The sequence below is a fragment of the Oryzias latipes genome, chromosome 3 (assembly GCF_002234675.1).
Source record: "Oryzias latipes chromosome 3, ASM223467v1".
Classification (NCBI taxonomy): Eukaryota; Metazoa; Chordata; class Actinopteri; order Beloniformes; family Adrianichthyidae; genus Oryzias; species Oryzias latipes.
Window position 1 is genome coordinate 19009879 of NC_019861.2, and position 19004 is coordinate 19028882.

Here is a 19004-nt window from a genome sequence, read left to right on the forward strand (position 1 = left end):
TCTGTCCTCCATTTTTGCCTGCTTCCTTGTTCTAAAGCAGATACGTTTTGGTAAAAGACATGATTTCGTTTTTTGGTTTCATTAGCTACAGGCTCCATTCTCCTCCTACTTGTAAACAACACCCCTAAGTTGTTGAAACCCTCTCAAAAGCATTTCCAACTTGAAAAATAACAGTCTTTGAATATGAATCACTACCTGTGATCCAGATGTTTCCCCTGCTTGTAAAGATATCTTTAATGTGTTTTAGTGGGATGTTGAGGACAGTTTCCTCTAGGAATGCAAGGGTTCTTTTTAAAATCTTGACGGTTTTGTTTCAGTTTGATACATGATTTGTGTGTTACAAAAATAAAAAATTTAGACTTTTTTTCTTTTTTAAGTTACTAATAAGCAAATAACAATGATGAAAACATTTCTGTTGGCTTATACTAAGTGTAATGGGATAAATCAATACATGCTAAATCCTTCCTAAATCAAGCAACATTTTTTGACACTTTCAACACAAACATTGGTTAGGTCTTCGAATTGTGACATCCCCAGTTTCCACGAGAAAAAAACCCCTGTATGAAGTCATGACTTACTGACCTGGGAATTATTGTAGTATCTTCTTGTTTTTGGTTAATTGGCACATTATTATTGAGCGTTCACCTTATTGCATTTCTATTAATTGCCACATCCATTATAATTTTAGATTTTTTCTCTCTCGCTATGATTCATACTGGCTTCAGCCTTTTCCTGCCAAATTCTTGTAGAAACTCTCAGTAGGAGTGTTTGACTTTACAGTCAATGTTTTTTTTTCTTTAGTTTTCTTTTTGACTGAGTATTTTGTGTGTGTTTTGAGTATACAAAGCACTTGCATTTTATTCCTTCACACACAACCACTGTTGTAGAACAACTTACTCTTTATTCGCTTACATTTTTGTCATTTAGTTAGACAAAAGAGACACATTACAAGATATTTTGATATGATCAGTGATTATTGGTTGCATTGCCGTCCTACTGATCTTAAATTCGGCCTCTTATTACTAGTATGAGTCTTTAGAATTTAGAATTATTTATGGTTAGTTGAAGAAATTCAGCGCTGTTATAAGAACTCTAAATAATCATTATAAAAAAATACTTAGTTTGGTTTGTCGAGTCGTGCAGTTTAGGATTGTGTAAATTTTGGATGAGTATTTGTAAAGTTTTGTCATATTGGGTCAACTCTCAACAAATCTTTTAATTTTTTTTAATTTTTGGCAAATAAAAACAAGAAGAGTTTATTGCAGGCCATACGGTGGCACAGTGGTTAGTGCTATTGCCTCACAATAAGAAAGCTCTAGTTTGAATTCTGGATGGGATTTTCTGTGTAAAGTTTGCATGTACTCCTTGTGCATGCCTGAGTTTTCTCTGGACAATCCGGCTTTTTCCCACAGTCCAAAAACATGCTTCATAGCATGTTCTTTAAATTGCCCCTAGGGGTGTGTCCCTGCAACAGACTGGTGACCTGTTCAGTGTGTATCCTGCGTTTGCCCAACAGTAGGTTACAGTAGCCCTGTGACGCTGAAAGAGATTCAGTGGGTAATGAAGATGGATGTAAGGATAGACGTATGGGTTTTTGGAGCATTTTCACCTGGAATTAGGTCTCCTAGATATACATCTGTCAGTCATTCACTTAACCACTAAGCTTGTAATTACATAACTGGCTAATATAGAATAGCTAATGATCCTTTTTTAATTCAAATCAGTTACAAATGATTATTTAACCCTTGTGCTATCTTAGATGACCCCACCCTTACATTGACGTGTTCTCCCTACCATGACAAAGGTGGATAAAGGTGGAAAGATTTCATGTAATCCATGGACACCAGTGAGGTTCACAAATCATTGAAGAAAAAAGGTTCAGAGCACTGTCTAGTGGGTCTAGATGACCCAACTCCCAACGTTAAAGTACCTAGGATAGCACAAGGGTTAAATGTATAGCCTCTGGATGGCTCAGTTGGCTGCATGTAGGATTGGTTCATGAGAAACTTGGGTTCATTTCCCAGGGGCTGCGATGAGCTTCATCCAGTGTGGGACCTTAGGCAAGACCCTTGATGATAATGCCTCACTATAAGGTCATAAAGGGCGCCCAAGTCTCCCTGTGCCAGTCCCTGTGCCAGTCCCCAGCTTAGACAAAATATATGGTTGTGTCAGGAAAGGCATTCAGCGTAAAAATCTCTGCCAAGCCACCTGTGCAGATCAGTGAACGTTGATACTCTGTGGTGAGTCCTGAAGGAATATGCCAAAAGGTAAACAACAAATCCAAATGTGTGATGCCTAAAGTCATCTTTCTGCTATTCTTTCAAGATATTTGACAAACACATCAGTGTAAATTGAAATGTATTCATGTGTAATATTTTTTTTTTAATGTCCCTTGAGCATCAACTGGGTCTAAAAGACATTTCCTACTGAAACGTACTGAGTCCCAGCTGTGTGTGTTGAATGTTAGGGCTTTTGTCTTACTGGATACTATATAATGTATGCGGTTACTTCTTGTCTGCCCTAGCAGTTTGAAGATGTTTGCACTCATTACTACTTGACATGATAGATCTACCATGATACAACAATATGTCATACATAGAAGCGCCTTTGTGTTGCCTGGATAGGTTATGCCATGCACTCATTTGTTACCGTTTTAACGTGATTCAGTTTGTGGCGCATTCACTGAAGCTCTCTGTAGTTTGTGTGTGTTTGCAGCCCCTCCATTCACCTTCATCTGATTCTCCAAATTCCTCTGAGGCATTTTATTAATCTGCCGACGTCTCCATAATATTAATGGTGCTTTTATTGCTGCTCATTGAATTTGGTGTGAATATTAAGTCAACACACCAGCTTGTATTAACGATGGATTGTTTGTACGATTGCAGAACACACACTTCAAAAGTGAGGTCAAACACAGGCTTGCATGTAATACCGGGATATTATTCACTCACTCTTTGAGTTATTGCTGCAAGAGGTACAACTCCTGCATAGACTTTCTCAAGTTTACAGGCACCCCTACCCAACGGTGTTCAAATTTAACCTTTTACTAAAATGTACCTTGAAATTATAATTGACTGATTGTGACCAAAGATTTTAAATAACTTGACAGTTACTAGTCATTGTTGCACAAATAAATCTTTTGTTGTTGTTGTTGTAATGATTTAGATGGCAGAAGTTCTGGACTGTATTTTCCTACTGGTGGCAGCTGCATAACTTACTGTACGTACTCCTGAAAGATAAGATATTGAGCTATTTCTGAGAGAAAAAACAGGGAGAGGTGCAGAAATGTAGAGAAAAAAGAAGGATCATCCGATAAGCCTCTGAAACACGATCAGATAACAGTGAGATGGGTGAGCTGATCAGTTCTCACAAGCCGTAGAAAATAGAGATTAAGAGCTCCCCCCTCAGGCTGCATCCTGGTGACTCCACACGGCTGTGTGAGGAGAGCAGCTGCTACCAAACACCCTCTCTGCACACTTTTACCTGCTGCATTATGCTCAGGAGGATTTCTGTGGGTGCACCTTTACAGTGATTCCATCAGAGCATTCATGATGATTCACAGGCTCACGACAGGTGAGACTTCTTTGCATATTGAGAGGAGACTCTGTGCTCGTAATGTGAGGTTCTCTTTTTATGGACATCTTATCTCTGTCGATTTTAGAACTTTACAGAGGTTGGTGAGATCCCTGATTCACGGAAGATGCTTTTGAGCTGATTGAGTATGGAAATCAGTTTGTGTGCTTCTATAGATTTGATGTTTAGCCTGCAGAGTTTTGCCTCTCCTGTCTCTCTGCCAGGACACTGGCTTGTGTTGGACAGGGATTACCCTGAGTCACTTTCTGGACTCTGAAAAATGAGTTTGGTATGCCAGATCTGAGTGTTAGACCCTCTCTGCACACGATGCAATCTGCCATGATGTTGGCTTTGTGGTGGAATATAAATCACACTGTCAGACTTTTATTCTTCTATAACAAGTCTACTTTTAATGAACTTTGAAAAAAAAAAAGAAGGAACAATTTGTGTCTGCAAGGTTTTATCTTAGGTCAAACAGTGCTCCTGTTTTTTGTTTTGTTTTAGTACTTACTGTTATTTTTCTTGTTAATGTTGAAGTTAAAAGTTGAGTGAGATTTCTTGTGTGCATAAAGAGATGCCAGCCATTCTTTAGCTACCTTATCTCGCTTGAAACTGACCTATTTATTTGAACTCTAACATTCTGTAACAAGTTAGCTCAGCAGCAAGATGGTGCGCTAAAATAAAATGTCTTTAACTTTGGGATTTACTGGTTTTTCTACATTTCTACTTATACATATGCATTTATACTGACTTACTTAAATGTACCTAAATATACTTAAAAAATGTCTCTGGCTTCACTATAAACAGCTTTTTTAGTCAAACCTCAAGTAGTTGTTATAGGAATCTTGATCTCTGAGTTTTGTTCTATTATCTCTAATAACATCACATATATTTGAAAGTAACAGACCTTGTTTCAAATTTCTTTTGCTGATTTTTTTCTACGAAAAGGTGTGCCTTCCCCTGCACAGTCACCAGCTTTAACCGGAGGAGGCTCTCTGCAAATAAAAAGAGCTACTGTACTGCAGTCCCTGTGGATAAAAGTGGCTAAGCTTCAAATTCCATGACAAATAGTTCAGAAATAATGCGGCAAAAACAAAAGCCTCAAAGAATCCAGATTTCTAATTAACAAGGGTGCTGTGTATTATCTGTGTCCAATGCAGCTCAGCACGTTTCTGGTCTGGATGTGCACGACAAAGCTTTTTAAACTGAAAAATTTGCATAATATACATAAAAAGGGGCTTTTGTCTGTTGATGTCTCGTTTTCTGAGTGAGCAATATTGAAAAAATCTTCTATGAACTTTGCTGAAATGCCAGCTCATAACTCTTTCCATACTGCTGAGTTTAATTTGCCTCAGTTTGCTGCATGGTGATGCAGTAAGGAACGCCTCCTGTATGTGTTTCACTGCATCTTTATGGAAATGAAATCCAGCAGCTGTCCTTTAGAAATTCTCTATATAGCATGTCCCTTAATACATTTATTTTACCAAATCAATCTTAAATAAAAGATGAAGTTTATGTCCCTTTGTACATATTTTCTTTTATGTATTATAAAGTGCATTAAAATTGCAATCCGCCTGATTTTGAATGAAACTCTTTCACAGAGGTGTTACAGACATTTAACCATGGATAACATTTCCCTAATTTTCTTTTCATGGTCCATTCCTGTCTATTTTTAACGTACAATTTGAAAAATAATTAAACAAAACACCATAAAAAAAGAGCAAAATCTCCATGTTTGTTAAATAATAAGATTTTAAACTACTTTGGAGAATGAATCCTGACTGAATGAGTCCATACAAAGGCTTCCTCAGAGCTCCAGCCTGGTGGTTACTGCAGTGTTGTTGATTTCACTGCATAACACTGGGTTTTGTCAACATTTCACCGGACGTCTGCAGTTAAATCATAACTGTTTGAATCCTCCCGACAGCCTTATCTGTAGATACTGTTTCTTATTCTGTCACGTGACAGTAACATATGTTTATGCTCTAGTTAAAGCGATATATGGCGCCATATAGCTAAAATCGATAAAGCCCAGTGAGCTGTGTGAGGGAGATTGCTGAGCTCCATTCTTTGAGCTGCTATAAGCTGCAGCACCACTGTAGATTCTTGCTGTCGACTGACGCACCACTATGGGTTTTTAAAAATTGTGTAATCTGTTTGTTTCAATTTTTAGACAAGAAATAAAGAGCATAAAACAACTAGAATTGAAACGTGGTTGCTTTTTGTTTCTATTTTTTTCTTCTGTGTTGCAGCCACAACCTGAGAACCACATCATTTCGACACCCAGTGACCGGACAGATTTCACCAGAAAACACCGAATATACCTTACATGACAGGTGAGCTGGACAACATCTGTAAATACATAAAACAATGTACAATTTCACTAGAAATATGCCATTTACCTTTTTTTTTGAATTTTTGTTATTAGTGATTGTAAATAAAAATAAACTTTGCGTGTGGTATTGGTAAATTTATATGAACTCATTTTATTACAGCACTAGATTTCTGTCCCGCGAGATTAATGAACATTTTATACCAAAATAGTCGATGAGCACAGCTAGAAAAAGTTTTAATCCCTTCAGGGTTTATAAATCTGACTTTATGCACATATGCAAATAATTAATTTATTAAAATTATAAATAGCTGAATACACACTGTTTGACAACATTATGATATAGTAAAATTTCATGATATATTTACTTTCATTCAAATGTATTTTTGGAGTTTTAGAAGCCATTTTAAAAACATTATCTAATATAATTTTGAATAACATTCTAAAAAAAAATATTAATGCGGTTGATTTGTGATACACCTGTGAAAATTCCACATAAAGACCAAAAGTTTTCTCACTTTTTCCACGTTTATTCAAGTATGACCTATTTTCATCAGTGCAATATGCGCATATAGTATGTAGTGGTTGTGTGACACGGCTTTTAAATAGAAGAAGGCTTAAAAAAATTGTAATTTGATTTCAAATTGATATTTGCCATGAAAATCAATATCAATTCATTCATTTTAGGAGTTGATTTTCTTTTAAAGAATTGCTGGTAAATTCTGGTCCTTTCAGGCAATAAACAGCTTTCAGTTCATTTTTAATGGGCAAATTCATAATTTTACGAATGAAATTTTTACCTTTTTTCTGTTTACATCCCTAGGTATGTAAAGTGTTTTACATAACACATATACATTTGTTTTAAACTACATTTTGAAAAATGAATACATTTATTTAAGACTCATATTGCAAAATGAATCAAATTGTAAAGTTGTCAATATGAATTAAATTGATTCTGTTTCTTGGCAGTGGTACCCAACACTAAAAAGGTCACCTTCTGTTTTTTTTCATTTATTTTTCAGATATACAACTCATTTTCTGATATAAATGATGTCCTTTGGTGTGCAGTGTTGTCATGTGATGCTGTTGAAATGAATAAAGCTGACCACCAAGAGAATGGGATATGAGAGCAGTTCACTTGTTTGGAGGAAGGGAGTTTTTTAATCCTAACCCTAATCATTAATTTTTTGAAAAATGTAAGCTGCTGACTGGAATATGTGTGATCAGCCTTTATTTTACCAATAATGTAGAACTCTACTTTATTATTAATTAGCTCTTTTCATGCACATGCATGTCCTAAAGGATGAAAAAGTGTCAAACACTGTATCCTTTCAATTCCATCAAAATATGATAAGTAGGAAGACACAGACTCTTCCTTCCACCTTTAGGTGACGTGAAATATTGCCTTGCCCGTCCACATGCTACCATAAATTTCCAGGGGGAACTGTTCCAATGACAGTGGTTATAAACATTATGAAAGCTGCACATAAAACTTCAGCATCCCCTTGATGCTACAGACACATCCTATAAAATACTGGCCATTTTCCAAGTTGAGTGTAAGGTGACTATGAAGTTTTTGTGGTGACTCTTTTACCTTCCCCTAAATTTGTATGTTTTTTTTAAAGAACATTATTTTATGAATTTAAATGATGTTCTCTTGAAAAACTGACTTTAATCATAATCGCAAGCAATACACCTCTGCTTGTCAATTAAACATTTAGATTTTCCTTCCTAACAGGTCAATGGTGATGACAAATAATCCATTCTTATTGATTTATGTCTGGGTCATTCTTACAACAGCCCCCTCTGCTGTTACAGCATGCAGTCAGTGCCAGACATGCCTGCTGTTGTGATAGTGGCACTGCTGTAATGCATTGTTTGAACACTGCAGCATCTGTGCTGCAATGAGCGTTTGGGGAGACAACCCACTTGCAGAAAAGCTCAGGAGGCATCTGGTTGATAAACTCCTCATTTAACACTTGAATTGAATAAAAACTTAAGGGATACAGAGAAGGTTCTGCATTCTTCACCAACCATTTGAATGCATGTGCAACACAATGAGCAGTTGTAACATAAGCAAAAACATCAAAAACATAGACACAGACATAAACCTATCTATAACAATCAAGTTTGTGTTTACCAGCTAATGACTACTTTAGAAATGGATATGCAAAGATCTGCATGAAGTCTCAGTAAAATTCTTAAATCTAAACAAGCTTCTTTAATTATATTTTTGGTGTCTTTGGTTCCTGTTGTCTTGTAGTCATGCGTTTTCTTATAGTAAATCAGAGGAAAGACGCAGGAGCTTGTAGAGGAAAGCATTCCCACACCTCCTTCAGTAATTGTCTTGAGCCAACAAGCTGCAATATCGACTGGAAATTGGTGGTTTCACATTAGAACTACAAGCACTGCATTGCTTTAAATTCACTGTATATGTGTTGTTTCAGTTTGTATTGGCTGGAAGCTCAGGGAGCATAATCTCAGTCACTGTACAAACTAACTGTTATGCTGCATCATGTCAAAAAAATCCTTGTTTTGAGAAACTCTCAAAAAGAAAGAATAGTTGAAATCTTTTCAATACTATGCTGGGATGGAGTTAATCTAAATTGAATTCATTATATTTTGTAATTTCACGTGTTTGCATGAATGTTGCAAGACCAGCAATAGCCACAGAAATTTAGAGGATACTAAGCTCCATGCAAAATTAATTCCAACTATTAGAAATAGTCATCAGAAGCCAGACTACACAGCATCACGGTCTGAGCTGATATTCTGGTGTCACTGTTTAGCTGTCTAGCCGCTGAAAGTACTAGAAAAAGAAAAGGTTGCTAATCGGACTAATCCTATTAATGCAATTTGTATAATTTCACTTATCTGTTGAAAAAACATTTTTTTTTGTGTAGCAAGGAGCTGGAAAGTTCCAGGACACAAGTTGTTATAGTTGCATTGTAATTTGCTGAAAACGTAGACTATGAGTGGTGTCAAATTATCCTTTTGAGTAATCGCATCCACAAATTTGGAAAACTGTGTCATAGCTGTACCTGAAATGTAAAATTTGTCCCTATTTTCTTGTTGTTGCTAAAACTTGGAACAAATATTCATGTGTAGGAGAATAGCAGGTCCATTAACTTCATGCTGTAGGCTCATTAACTTAAATAAAATGCATTTGAGTAATGATCCAACACGACGAACATGTGCTGTATCAGCAATGTAAGCAAATGGACAGATCCTAATGTGCTCTGGAGATGTTAGAGGACAAACACAGGATAGGTAGGTTATTAACTACATGGAACAGTAACAGAGAGGGACATCGTTCCCATCTTTGTTAACTTAAAGTCTTTAAAGTGTGAAGTTTCATTAGAATTATATCTATGTTATCTAGCTGCAGTCTAAGATTAGCTTGGACTTCCTCCAAGATAACACAAGGGTCATTGCACTACTTTACTATCTATTTTTATACCTACCTATCCCTGTATTCAAATGCTTTGCCTATATGTGATGCTTGTTAGTCTACAGGATAAGAACAGCTATCAGACGTTTCACAGCTTTTACTAGAAATCATCTTTAGTGCGAAGATCATTTATGCCATCTTGTCAGCGATAAAGTTTTATCCTTGTTTCATTTGTTTGTTTTGGAGAATTAACATCTTATTCCGTCCGTTGGTCTGTTGTTCGGAGTTGTTATGGAGTTCTGCTTGGGTTTACTTAATGTATCTGTGTGTATTTTTCGGTTTTTCCATGTGAATGAAATGCTCATATTGTGGTTTCAGAAACAATAGTTTGACTGTTATATTTTTCCACTTTCATCATATCCACTGTTACACTATTGGCTGTGACAGGGCCTGTGTTGGGATCAGGAAGTAGTCACATCCTTTCTATCTGGAAACTCAGCAGAGGGCTGGGCTCTGTTTCACAACATGTCACTGCAGGACATGTTTGCACTCGGAATGTGACATGACAAAGCAGCTTCTAGGGGATTCTCACACCAGCTCTGCTTTTTTGAACTTCTTACCCAAATGCAGTATCAAGACCCGTATGTCCAAGTCAGCAGGCAGTCAGAGATCTCACAGCATGGTCACACAGTCCTCCAAGGCTGTGAGCTTAGCAGCTGTGGAAGCACCCTCAGGGTCAAAGGTGAGTGCATCTTCTCTGGATGGAAAAAAATCATTAATAGGTGCCAAATACATGTATCTGTTTGCTTGTTTTTTCTCAAGCTTTGGCAAATGAGAAAAATAGATACTTAATGTGGGTTGACAAACACTGTAATGGGCAGAGCAAAGAAAAACAGGCAAAAAAAAAACAAAAACTGTTATTTGTTACCCGAAACAAGATCCATTAAAAATTCAAGTTTGTACAATATGGATATCGGCATTGATGGATTAAACTGTCCTGTTTCACTTATTTTTTTACTGTTTTAAATGCATTTATTGTCTGCTATCATCTTTAAAGTGGGTGTTTGTATTTAAAAACAACACAATATTTGTAGCTCCTAAATATCTTCTGGTTAGTTCAGACCAACTACATTTCATAGGTGGTGGTCAGGCTGAAACAGTTCTTTACGGTAAAAAAAAAAAACTGTACTTGATGTAAAATAAGACTGCTTTAAGGGGTTTCTGTACGCACACAGATCACCAGAAAGTTTTTTAGTCCTTTTATATGTTTTATTGTTTTAAATGACTCAGGTAAATTATATTTTTTTAGAATTCAGGGTTTGTGATTTTTTTTTATTCAACCAACAATGGTTTGTCATTTTGTTCTGTGGAGCCCAGTGCTTTTGGGATTACTCAATCCCCCCAGTTAGTAACAGTAGTAACAGTTAGAAAAAGCAAAGTAAATTGTTCTGCAGTCACACTAAAGCCACCGCAGAAATCAAATTAAGCGTGTAGTTGTCTCAACCCCCTGCAGAGCTCCAGAGGGATCGCAAAAATACACAGTTTTGGGAAGAGGGATCACGCTATTAAGAGAAACCCCAACATCCCTGTGGTGGTGAGAGGCTGGCTCTACAAACAGGTGAGCTGAGCTGGCACAGGTACTCAAACACCTGTCGTGTTGAAGACTGAGCTAACACATCAAACGCGTATCAAATCAGTCTCAGTGTTCATCTCTCTGTGTAGTTACGTTTTTTTTTTTTTACTGTGATGACATACAGTACCTAAAGTTTGGACAGACCTTCTCATTGAATGGGAAAGTGTGTCCAAACTTTTGGTCTACTAGAACGTTTGTAACTAAAGACTCAGATGGAAAAACAGGCAAAATCCTCTTACACACACAACATTGCTGTGCACAAGCAAAAGCTAAGGCTTCTACAAAAAATACAAATTAATGTTATAAGCATTTGCACATACTCCTCTATCTCAAACTAATACGCAAGAAAGCCTGAAATTACAATTAGATGTGTTTCGGTGAGGAAGAGTTGTTTAGCACTAAGTATTGCATTTCCCCTTTCTCCTCCAGGACAGCTCTGGAATGCGACTGTGGAAACGGAAGTGGTTTGTTTTGTCAGACTACTGCTTGTTTTACTACAAAGGTGAGTCTATAAAAAGTGGACTTGGTCAAAGTTTAACAGACAGTCGTGAAATGAGTCTCAGTCCGTCAGCAATCTCCTCCCTTGTCATTTTGATTAATGAACGCCCGGGATTAGATGCGTGACATCTCCTTCTCTCCCTGGCTTTCACTCCCCCTCACTTCTTCTACCTTATTAACTCAAGTTTTTTTTATCAGAGAATATAATTTCTGCTTGCGTTCCTCTTAGCATCTACCTCCTATTCCTCATTAATCATCCAGAAGAATACAGTAGATAAATTACAATGTGCTCACAGTGCTACATCTGCTCACCTCTCAGCTGTTTGCTGATCTACTGTTGTGGATTCATATAAAGATAATCTGCACATGTGCCTGTGTGTTCTTGCTTTTTAGACAGCCGAGAAGAGACGGTGCTTGGCAGCATCCCTCTTCCCAGTTATGTCATTTCGCCAGTTGAGCTTGATGACCACATAAACCGCAAATATGCCTTCAAGGTAACACTGAAGTGGCACCATTGCAGAAAAAGGCCACCATGTGGCTTGGAGAAATGTGTCTTCTGTAAATGATGCTTGTCACATATTTTTGTTTGCCCCCTGGACGGTCGCCTGCATTTCCATTTTCCCCATAGAATTTTTTCTTTTTATTCAGCAGATGAAAGAACGAAACGCCTGTAGAAAACTAATGGAAAAGTTAGCTGTGGTTTTTATTGATTGCTTTTCTAAATAAGTGCAATCATTTTTGTTTAAAAAAAATTAACTACATTTTATCAGCATAAAACACAAATTCGCAGTTAGTTTTAGATATATTTGAACGAGGAAATAAAATATAAATTTTAAAATTATGAATCACTCATTTTTTTAAAAATATGTACATGGGAAATTTATTGATGAAAAACTGCAGGAACCTTACTTTCACAGCAATTTAAACTGCAGTGTTTTTGTTTTATGATATACCTTTAAGTAATGCAAAATACCCTAGGCATGCATCAAAGTACTGTATGTCTTTTTCCTAAATTCTGCCCAAGGAGAGCAGAGGCATTCATGTTCCACACAGGAGAACAGCATCTAACACTTCTTTTGCAGAAGCAGGGGGATTCTAGGAAGAACAACAGAACCTGAATGTTTGATGCACAGCTGATGCTTTGGAGGATTTCTGTTGCAAACCTTTGTTCTTGGGTTTTTTTTCTTTGATCCCGAGTGCAAACATGTGAGATACAAGAAGAGTGCAGCAGTGAGGAATTTGAGTGTGTGTGCTGGTGTGATGTGAATCTACTGCTTTGAAGATCATGGGAGATACAATGGAATTTGTATGATAATGATGCCACTTAAAAGATTAATCACACATAAGCCTGTTCACCGTCATCGTCCTCCCTGCTAGTTCCAGAGAGTCAGTGTAAGGTTAGGAGTGTTAATGAACATCGGCTTTGCTCTGCCACCCTTTTATTCAAAGACTTCCCAACCCTCACTTAACTCTCAAGGAACCAGTGTTCGTTTAAAATATAATGCAGTCATTATGTGGATCTGTTGAGGAAGCATGACAGCTGTTTTGGATTGGATTTTAATACAGTCAAAACAGAGATTAAGTAACAGTTCAGAGAGGGAAGCTTGCTCTGGCAGTAATGAAGGGTATTTCAGATCCATGCTTTATATTTTGCTTTCTCAGTGGAAATGCTGCCGGTGCTACCCCATTCTGGTGCCATTTCTGTTTTTGTGTTCGAACGGCTACTGATCAGCTGTGACTTGTGTTCTCTTATTTTTGCTCATCTCACTGTGTTTCTCTCATTCCCTGTTGGTCAATTGCCTTCCATTGTGACCTGGTGTGTTTGCGTGGGCGGAGTGAGTACTGTTCTCTGCGGGCGGCCGTCCAGAGTCACACAGACTTCCTGTCTTGCATGAATAGGTATTTAATTTCCCTTTAGCCTCATGGGTAGATCATCATTTTCTCCTCATTGTGGTTTATGTCTTGCTAGCTGCTGTTGAATGCACATTTTGACATGTGCATTTGAGTCTTACCTTGAACAAGCATGCCTGTCATCTTTGAGAAATGCCAGAGCACAAGAACAGATAAATGTGTGTTGTATATAAAAAATGATCTTGTCTTAAATATTTAGATTTGTTGATTTGATTTGTTTTTTTGGCATTGGATGTTCGTGAAATAAACCTTGAGACTTTCCATTTGTCAGAAAGAAAGTTTTGCTTTCTTTCCACATTCTTTGCACTAACCGCTGTTCCTGAAGTTTAACTCTGCAAGAGTCTATACCTATCTTATGTCCATTATTTGATGAAATTGTGAAAAAAAAATCACATAGAAGGTTTAGAAACCAATTTGCAAAATCTACAAAGACAAATTGGCAAAGCGTGATTTTGAAGTTGAGTGGCTCTGGTATTTGTTCTCTCATACTGCTTCCCATTTGTTTTTCCATCATCATATGGGTGCTTAGGTTGGGGTGAAGGTCGGGTTCCATTTTTTTCAGTACTTTTGTCAATTTAGGCCTTCGGGGTTGCTGTCCTGCTTCTTTTCTAAACCACGCCGTCATTGCAGCTTCACTTTGGTGAAAATACCTGATCCAGGTAATTGTCTGCCGGTAAGACAGGGTTATCTGGAAAATAAACATGACAGTGACCCTTGAGGCCTATAGGTTTGGACACCCCTGCTCTAATGTATGTAAATAAGCTGCAGATTTGCAATTTATTCTAATCTGTTTTGATCATTTAAAGCAGGTCTTATTTGTCCCTCATCATTAAAGGATAGATAGAAAACATGTGATCTCAGTCAATTCATGTTTTTAAGAATGCTTGAATCATATTTTCTTACAGTATGTAAGTCAGGATTGTGCCTTTGTAACAAAACTATGTTTTGCTTAACTTCATTCACCATGCCCTTATTTTAAAAATCTAACAGTAAGAATTTTATAATAATCATTTATTGGGAAATACTTAAAAAATGTAGCCTGAATGAATATTTTTTTTTCTATCGGCTTTTTTATGATGCCTATTTTTTTAGAGGAGTTCAATACAACTTATTGTTATGAAGCTTTAATCCAAGAAGGTTGTGTGAATGAGAAAAAGATACATTTTCATAAAAAGGAAAGCTATATTTGAGTCGGATTAAAAGATATAAATGATTATCCCTAGAAAATATTGCTAAAACCTTCCAACTGATCTCATACATCTTTTTAACCCAATGAAGTTGGAAGGACTTGGTGGCACTACTGTCTATTTAATTACATCGATGCAGAAATAATACTGCACAATAAAATGAATAAAGATAATAAAGAATATCAGGACAAAGATTTAGGAAATGTGGTTGTGTGATCTTTGACCGAAGTGGTTAAAAAATGTTTGTAACTGTATTTTCTTTGCTTCTGAAAGTCTCTTTTTTTCACCGCTTTCTTGAGAGTCTGAAGGAAATATATAACCAGCGTTTTGTGCTTTTTGCTTTCTCAGAATCAACAAACTTTGCCCCCGCCTTTATTTCTTTTTTAGTAATAGGACAGCTATCAGTGATGAAGAAAGTTTTTAATTGCTATCATCCTTTGCAGCTTGACTAAAAATCTCCCACGTCTGTCCTCAATCTCTGTCTTAATCTCTCCCTCTGCGATAGGCGAGCCATACTGGAATGCGCTCCTACATTTACAATAAGAACTCTGTGATTGGCTCGCAGGCAGAACACTGTGGGATGCGGACATATTTCTTCAGTGCGGACACGCAGGAGGACATGAATGGTTGGATAAGGGCCATGAACCAGGCTGCACTGATGCAGCAGAGTCACACTGTAAAGAGGTTTGTCTCACTCTGCAGAGCACAGTTTCCAATTGGTCGATCTTCCATTAGGACCAAAATAAATAGGTATAAAGCATAGCAGAACATAGCATAGCATAGCAAAACTATTGAATAGTTTTAATGATCTCACGTAAAACTCATCAAGAAAAAACCTTTAATATTGTGATTCAAAGCAAAATCATTCTGGATTTATGTATTTGAACAGTCTTGTGCTGTAGCTTCAGCTGTTCTTCCTAGTTCTGGCACACCAATGTCTTCATTTTGTGTGTATTTAAGTTTGTATACATGCTGCGTCTTGGTTTATGATATTTTTGATTGGGTGTTACATTCAGCTGCTGGTGGAGAATTTGGAAGTTATCAGAAGATGCAAAAACAACTGGAAAACTAGATTTTCCAAATATTCAGAATCGTTTACAGGAAAAAAGATAGTAATCTCCTCTGGGATTGCAGTAGTCTTGGTCAATGCTCTGAAAACTAATAAAGCCCATGAAGTAATAAGCTGCATATACTTCATAAATAACATTTTCTATGCAACGATGCCACCTAGAGGTTTTTATAGTTGTGTTTATTATTTTTCTTTTTATTTATTTATTGGAGCTTTTTGCCAAATTGTATTTTTTTTCTAGTGTTATAATTTATTCTCCTTAAATTAAACCTTACCTGGAGGTGAGTCCAAATTCTAAATAATGATCTTTGTCCACTCTTCAAGGATCCATTGTTCTAACATATCTTATTTGTATTGTTTTCAAGCACACACAGTACATTTGAGCTCATTTTATTAACTCTCAAAGAAGATATCTCATATTTAAGCGGGACATTCTAGTGCAGGGGTGGCGAACAAGTTTGACACTAAGAGACGAATTTTTTCACTGTGAGAGTCAAAGAGCCACACCACACACTGACCTGCCAAGACGTACACACAAACACGCAATTAAAGCTGTAATATTTTCCATAAAACACTCCTCTCCCTACAACAGTACAGCAAGTTTTGTACTTGTGTTTATTTCAAGGAAAGTGTGCACCCTCAATACACACATCAAATACAGCTTAGCCAGAGTTAACACAGCGACTACCCTGGAAGTCAGATACCCCTTCCACACACACAGGCACCTCTTTCTCATCTCATACACACACATTCTCTCTCTCTCTATCTCACTCTGAATAACTGAATATTTCACCATTCATCATTTAACTGGTAATTCTTTGTATCTCAACATTCATCTTTCAATGACCCTTACACCAACAAATACACAAACATCTGGACATAGCATCCTTCTGGTGTCTAAGGGATTCATATTCACAATGAACACATTAAATACATTACATTTCAGTTGTGTGCAACTTGAATTATTTTTTACCTTCATTAGAATATCCTGCTTTTATATGTTTTTTTTAATTTAAAATTGAATGACTGACTTTTTGCATCAAAAGTCTTGAAGGCGGGGCTAACCCCCAGCCCAGTTGTAGCCTCTCTGATCGGTTCCTTTACGTGAGTGTCAGTCAGAACGGACCGATGCCTTGATTTTACGTGTTTCAAGGTAATAAACAGGGACTCACAGACATATATTGAGGAGACCATTGACAGCAGCTTGAGAACAGCTCTTTTACACACGGGGATTTCTCTGTTCTCCAAAACGTAACAAAGAGATTTCAGCTCAATCATCTCTGGTTCTCTCGCTGCCTCATCAGTGACAAGCAAGGATCTCAGGCAGTCAGTCTGTGCATTAAAGGATCAATGAGAAAAGTGATCTGCGGTCGTTTCCGTCCAGTTGCGCAAGCAGCGTCACGTTCTGCGCTTTATTCATTTGGAGTGCAGCTTTCTGCTGTGAGCTACGCAAAGAAGGAAAGTGGAATGATGGCCGTTTTGAATGTGCACTTTGTTTGAAAAGCTTCAAGTTGTTCATAAAGGAGACAATTCAATTTGTGTCAGATCAGGAAGAGTTTTTAATTTTCCCCTGGATCCGTTTTGTTCTTTTCTGCCATGAACTATTTTACTGCTTCAAACAGCTCATAATAACAATAAACATCGCGATTTGCTGTTCAGTAAAAAAGTACGAATCTTCCCGTTTTTCCAGAAACATCCTGTGTTTATCTTTATACTCTGAATTAAGCCATTTTGAAAGTCACAGTTATTCTATTATTTTAGTAATTTATATTTGTATATGTTAAGATTATTGAACTGTCACTTTAGCTTTGTGTAATTGCTAAAACATGAAGTCTTCAATTTACACAAATCGTGTCACTTTAGAAAGAAATCATAAGGTCATATCAGTTTTGTCTTCACAGCTTTACCACATCAAACCTTGTCTTTTTTTTGCAGAGAGTTGGAAAGGCCAGAGAAGACTGCACAGCAAGCAGTCCCACAGACAAACCACATTCACATCACCCAGAACTCCTCTCAGTCAGAGAAACTTCTCAGAACAGACAGGCAGGAAGCTCAGGATAAAGGTATCCGGCTGGCTTATGAGGACGAGGCGAGGTACAGGCTGGAGATCCAGGGAAAACCCAGTCAGTCTGCCCCACAAGAAAGAGCAGAAAGACAGTCTCCTGACTCCATCAATGGTGTCACTCAGAAGAACACAAAGCCAGCCGTGATCCAAGTGGCTCTTCCACCGGAGCAGAACGGAAATGTTGTCTTTCAGAGAGGTTTTGTTTCAAGGACAGATACTGGAAAGCAAGTTCAGAGGAAAAATGCGCTGGCTCAGGTGGAACAGTGGGTCAAAGTTCACAAAGGGGAGGCGCCAAAGAGGTCAGTCCTTTTGAGTCAACCGTCATTTTTTGATTTCTGTAGAATGAATAAAGATGATCTCATCTTGTGGCTTTGTCTCCCTCTGGTGGAAAAAGAACTGCTCATGCTTCATCTGTTTAGAAATGAGTTATGATTTAATACGATTGACTTTAATTAACATAAGCACATTTAATATGATACTCTGAATATAGCTAATGTTTAGTATATATAAAATGAAAGATTTTTCTGTGATTTTGTGCATCAGTACCCCCTCTGCTGAGTACAACCTCCCACGGCGGACGCCTCCATTAAAACCCAAATCCAGCACAGTGGAAACCACCTACCAGTCATTGCCAAAGTCCCATCGTCTTCCATCAGGCAGTAGCTCTCCTCCACTAACATCTAACCTTCCCAGTGACTATAAGTACGCCCATGACCGGCTCAGTCACTTTCGAATGTCTTCCGATGATCGAATGGCCACAAAGGAGGGGATGGTGTGGCAGCTGTACGAGTGGCAGCAGCGGCAGCAGTTTCGGCATGGCAGCCCCACCGCTCCTATTTACACCGGGCCAAACTTCACCGACTCCTCGTCTTTCAGAGTCACTGTAGAGATGCCGCGCTCCATCTCTGTCCCTCCATCACCGTGTGAAGTGCCACCATCGGTGCCCTCCTCATTCAAGCCCCTCTCTCCTCGAAGGCCGCACACTCCTTCAGACAGACGCACAATTAGACCCCTGGATGACATGTGCCCCGGCGATAGCACAAGATCAAGCTCCCCTGGCCATTTTTGCACACATCTCTTCCAGGTAGGACACCCATTCAATGAAGTATAGCTGCCAGCTTTTGCTTTGCCTGACATCAAATGATTGCAATAACACAAATAGAATTTTAAAATATTAACACAAATATGATTTTGCATATAATTAAAAAAACTAATTGCAGTAGTGCACCACTAACATTTGTGTAAATAAAAATGTGTGTGAACGTTTGTCCTAACTAGCCAATCACTTTGGCCTCTTTCCCATATTTGTAGAAGCACAACATGGTAAAATGTGTGCAGCTTATCT

At 37.7% G+C, this 19004-nt stretch overlaps 1 protein-coding gene across 14 annotated transcripts in view; it reads left to right on the forward strand.

Annotated features, from left to right (window-relative positions):
- The window catches only part of LOC101165134 (pleckstrin homology domain-containing family A member 7), a 66637-nt gene that overhangs the window by 21631 nt on the left and 26002 nt on the right, over positions 1–19004 (forward strand). For 10 of the 14 annotated variants that reach the window (XM_023953433.1, XM_011489456.3, XM_023953435.1 and 7 more), the window contains 8 exons: positions 5826–5909; positions 9927–10038; positions 10810–10914; positions 11359–11431; positions 11821–11921; positions 15031–15209; positions 17530–17958; positions 18203–18743. In XM_023953433.1, coding sequence (XP_023809201.1) covers positions 5826–5909; positions 9927–10038; positions 10810–10914; positions 11359–11431; positions 11821–11921; positions 15031–15209; positions 17530–17958; positions 18203–18743 — 1624 coding nt within the window. The other 4 variants (XM_023953434.1, XM_023953445.1, XM_023953443.1 and 1 more) reach the window with 3 other exon arrangements.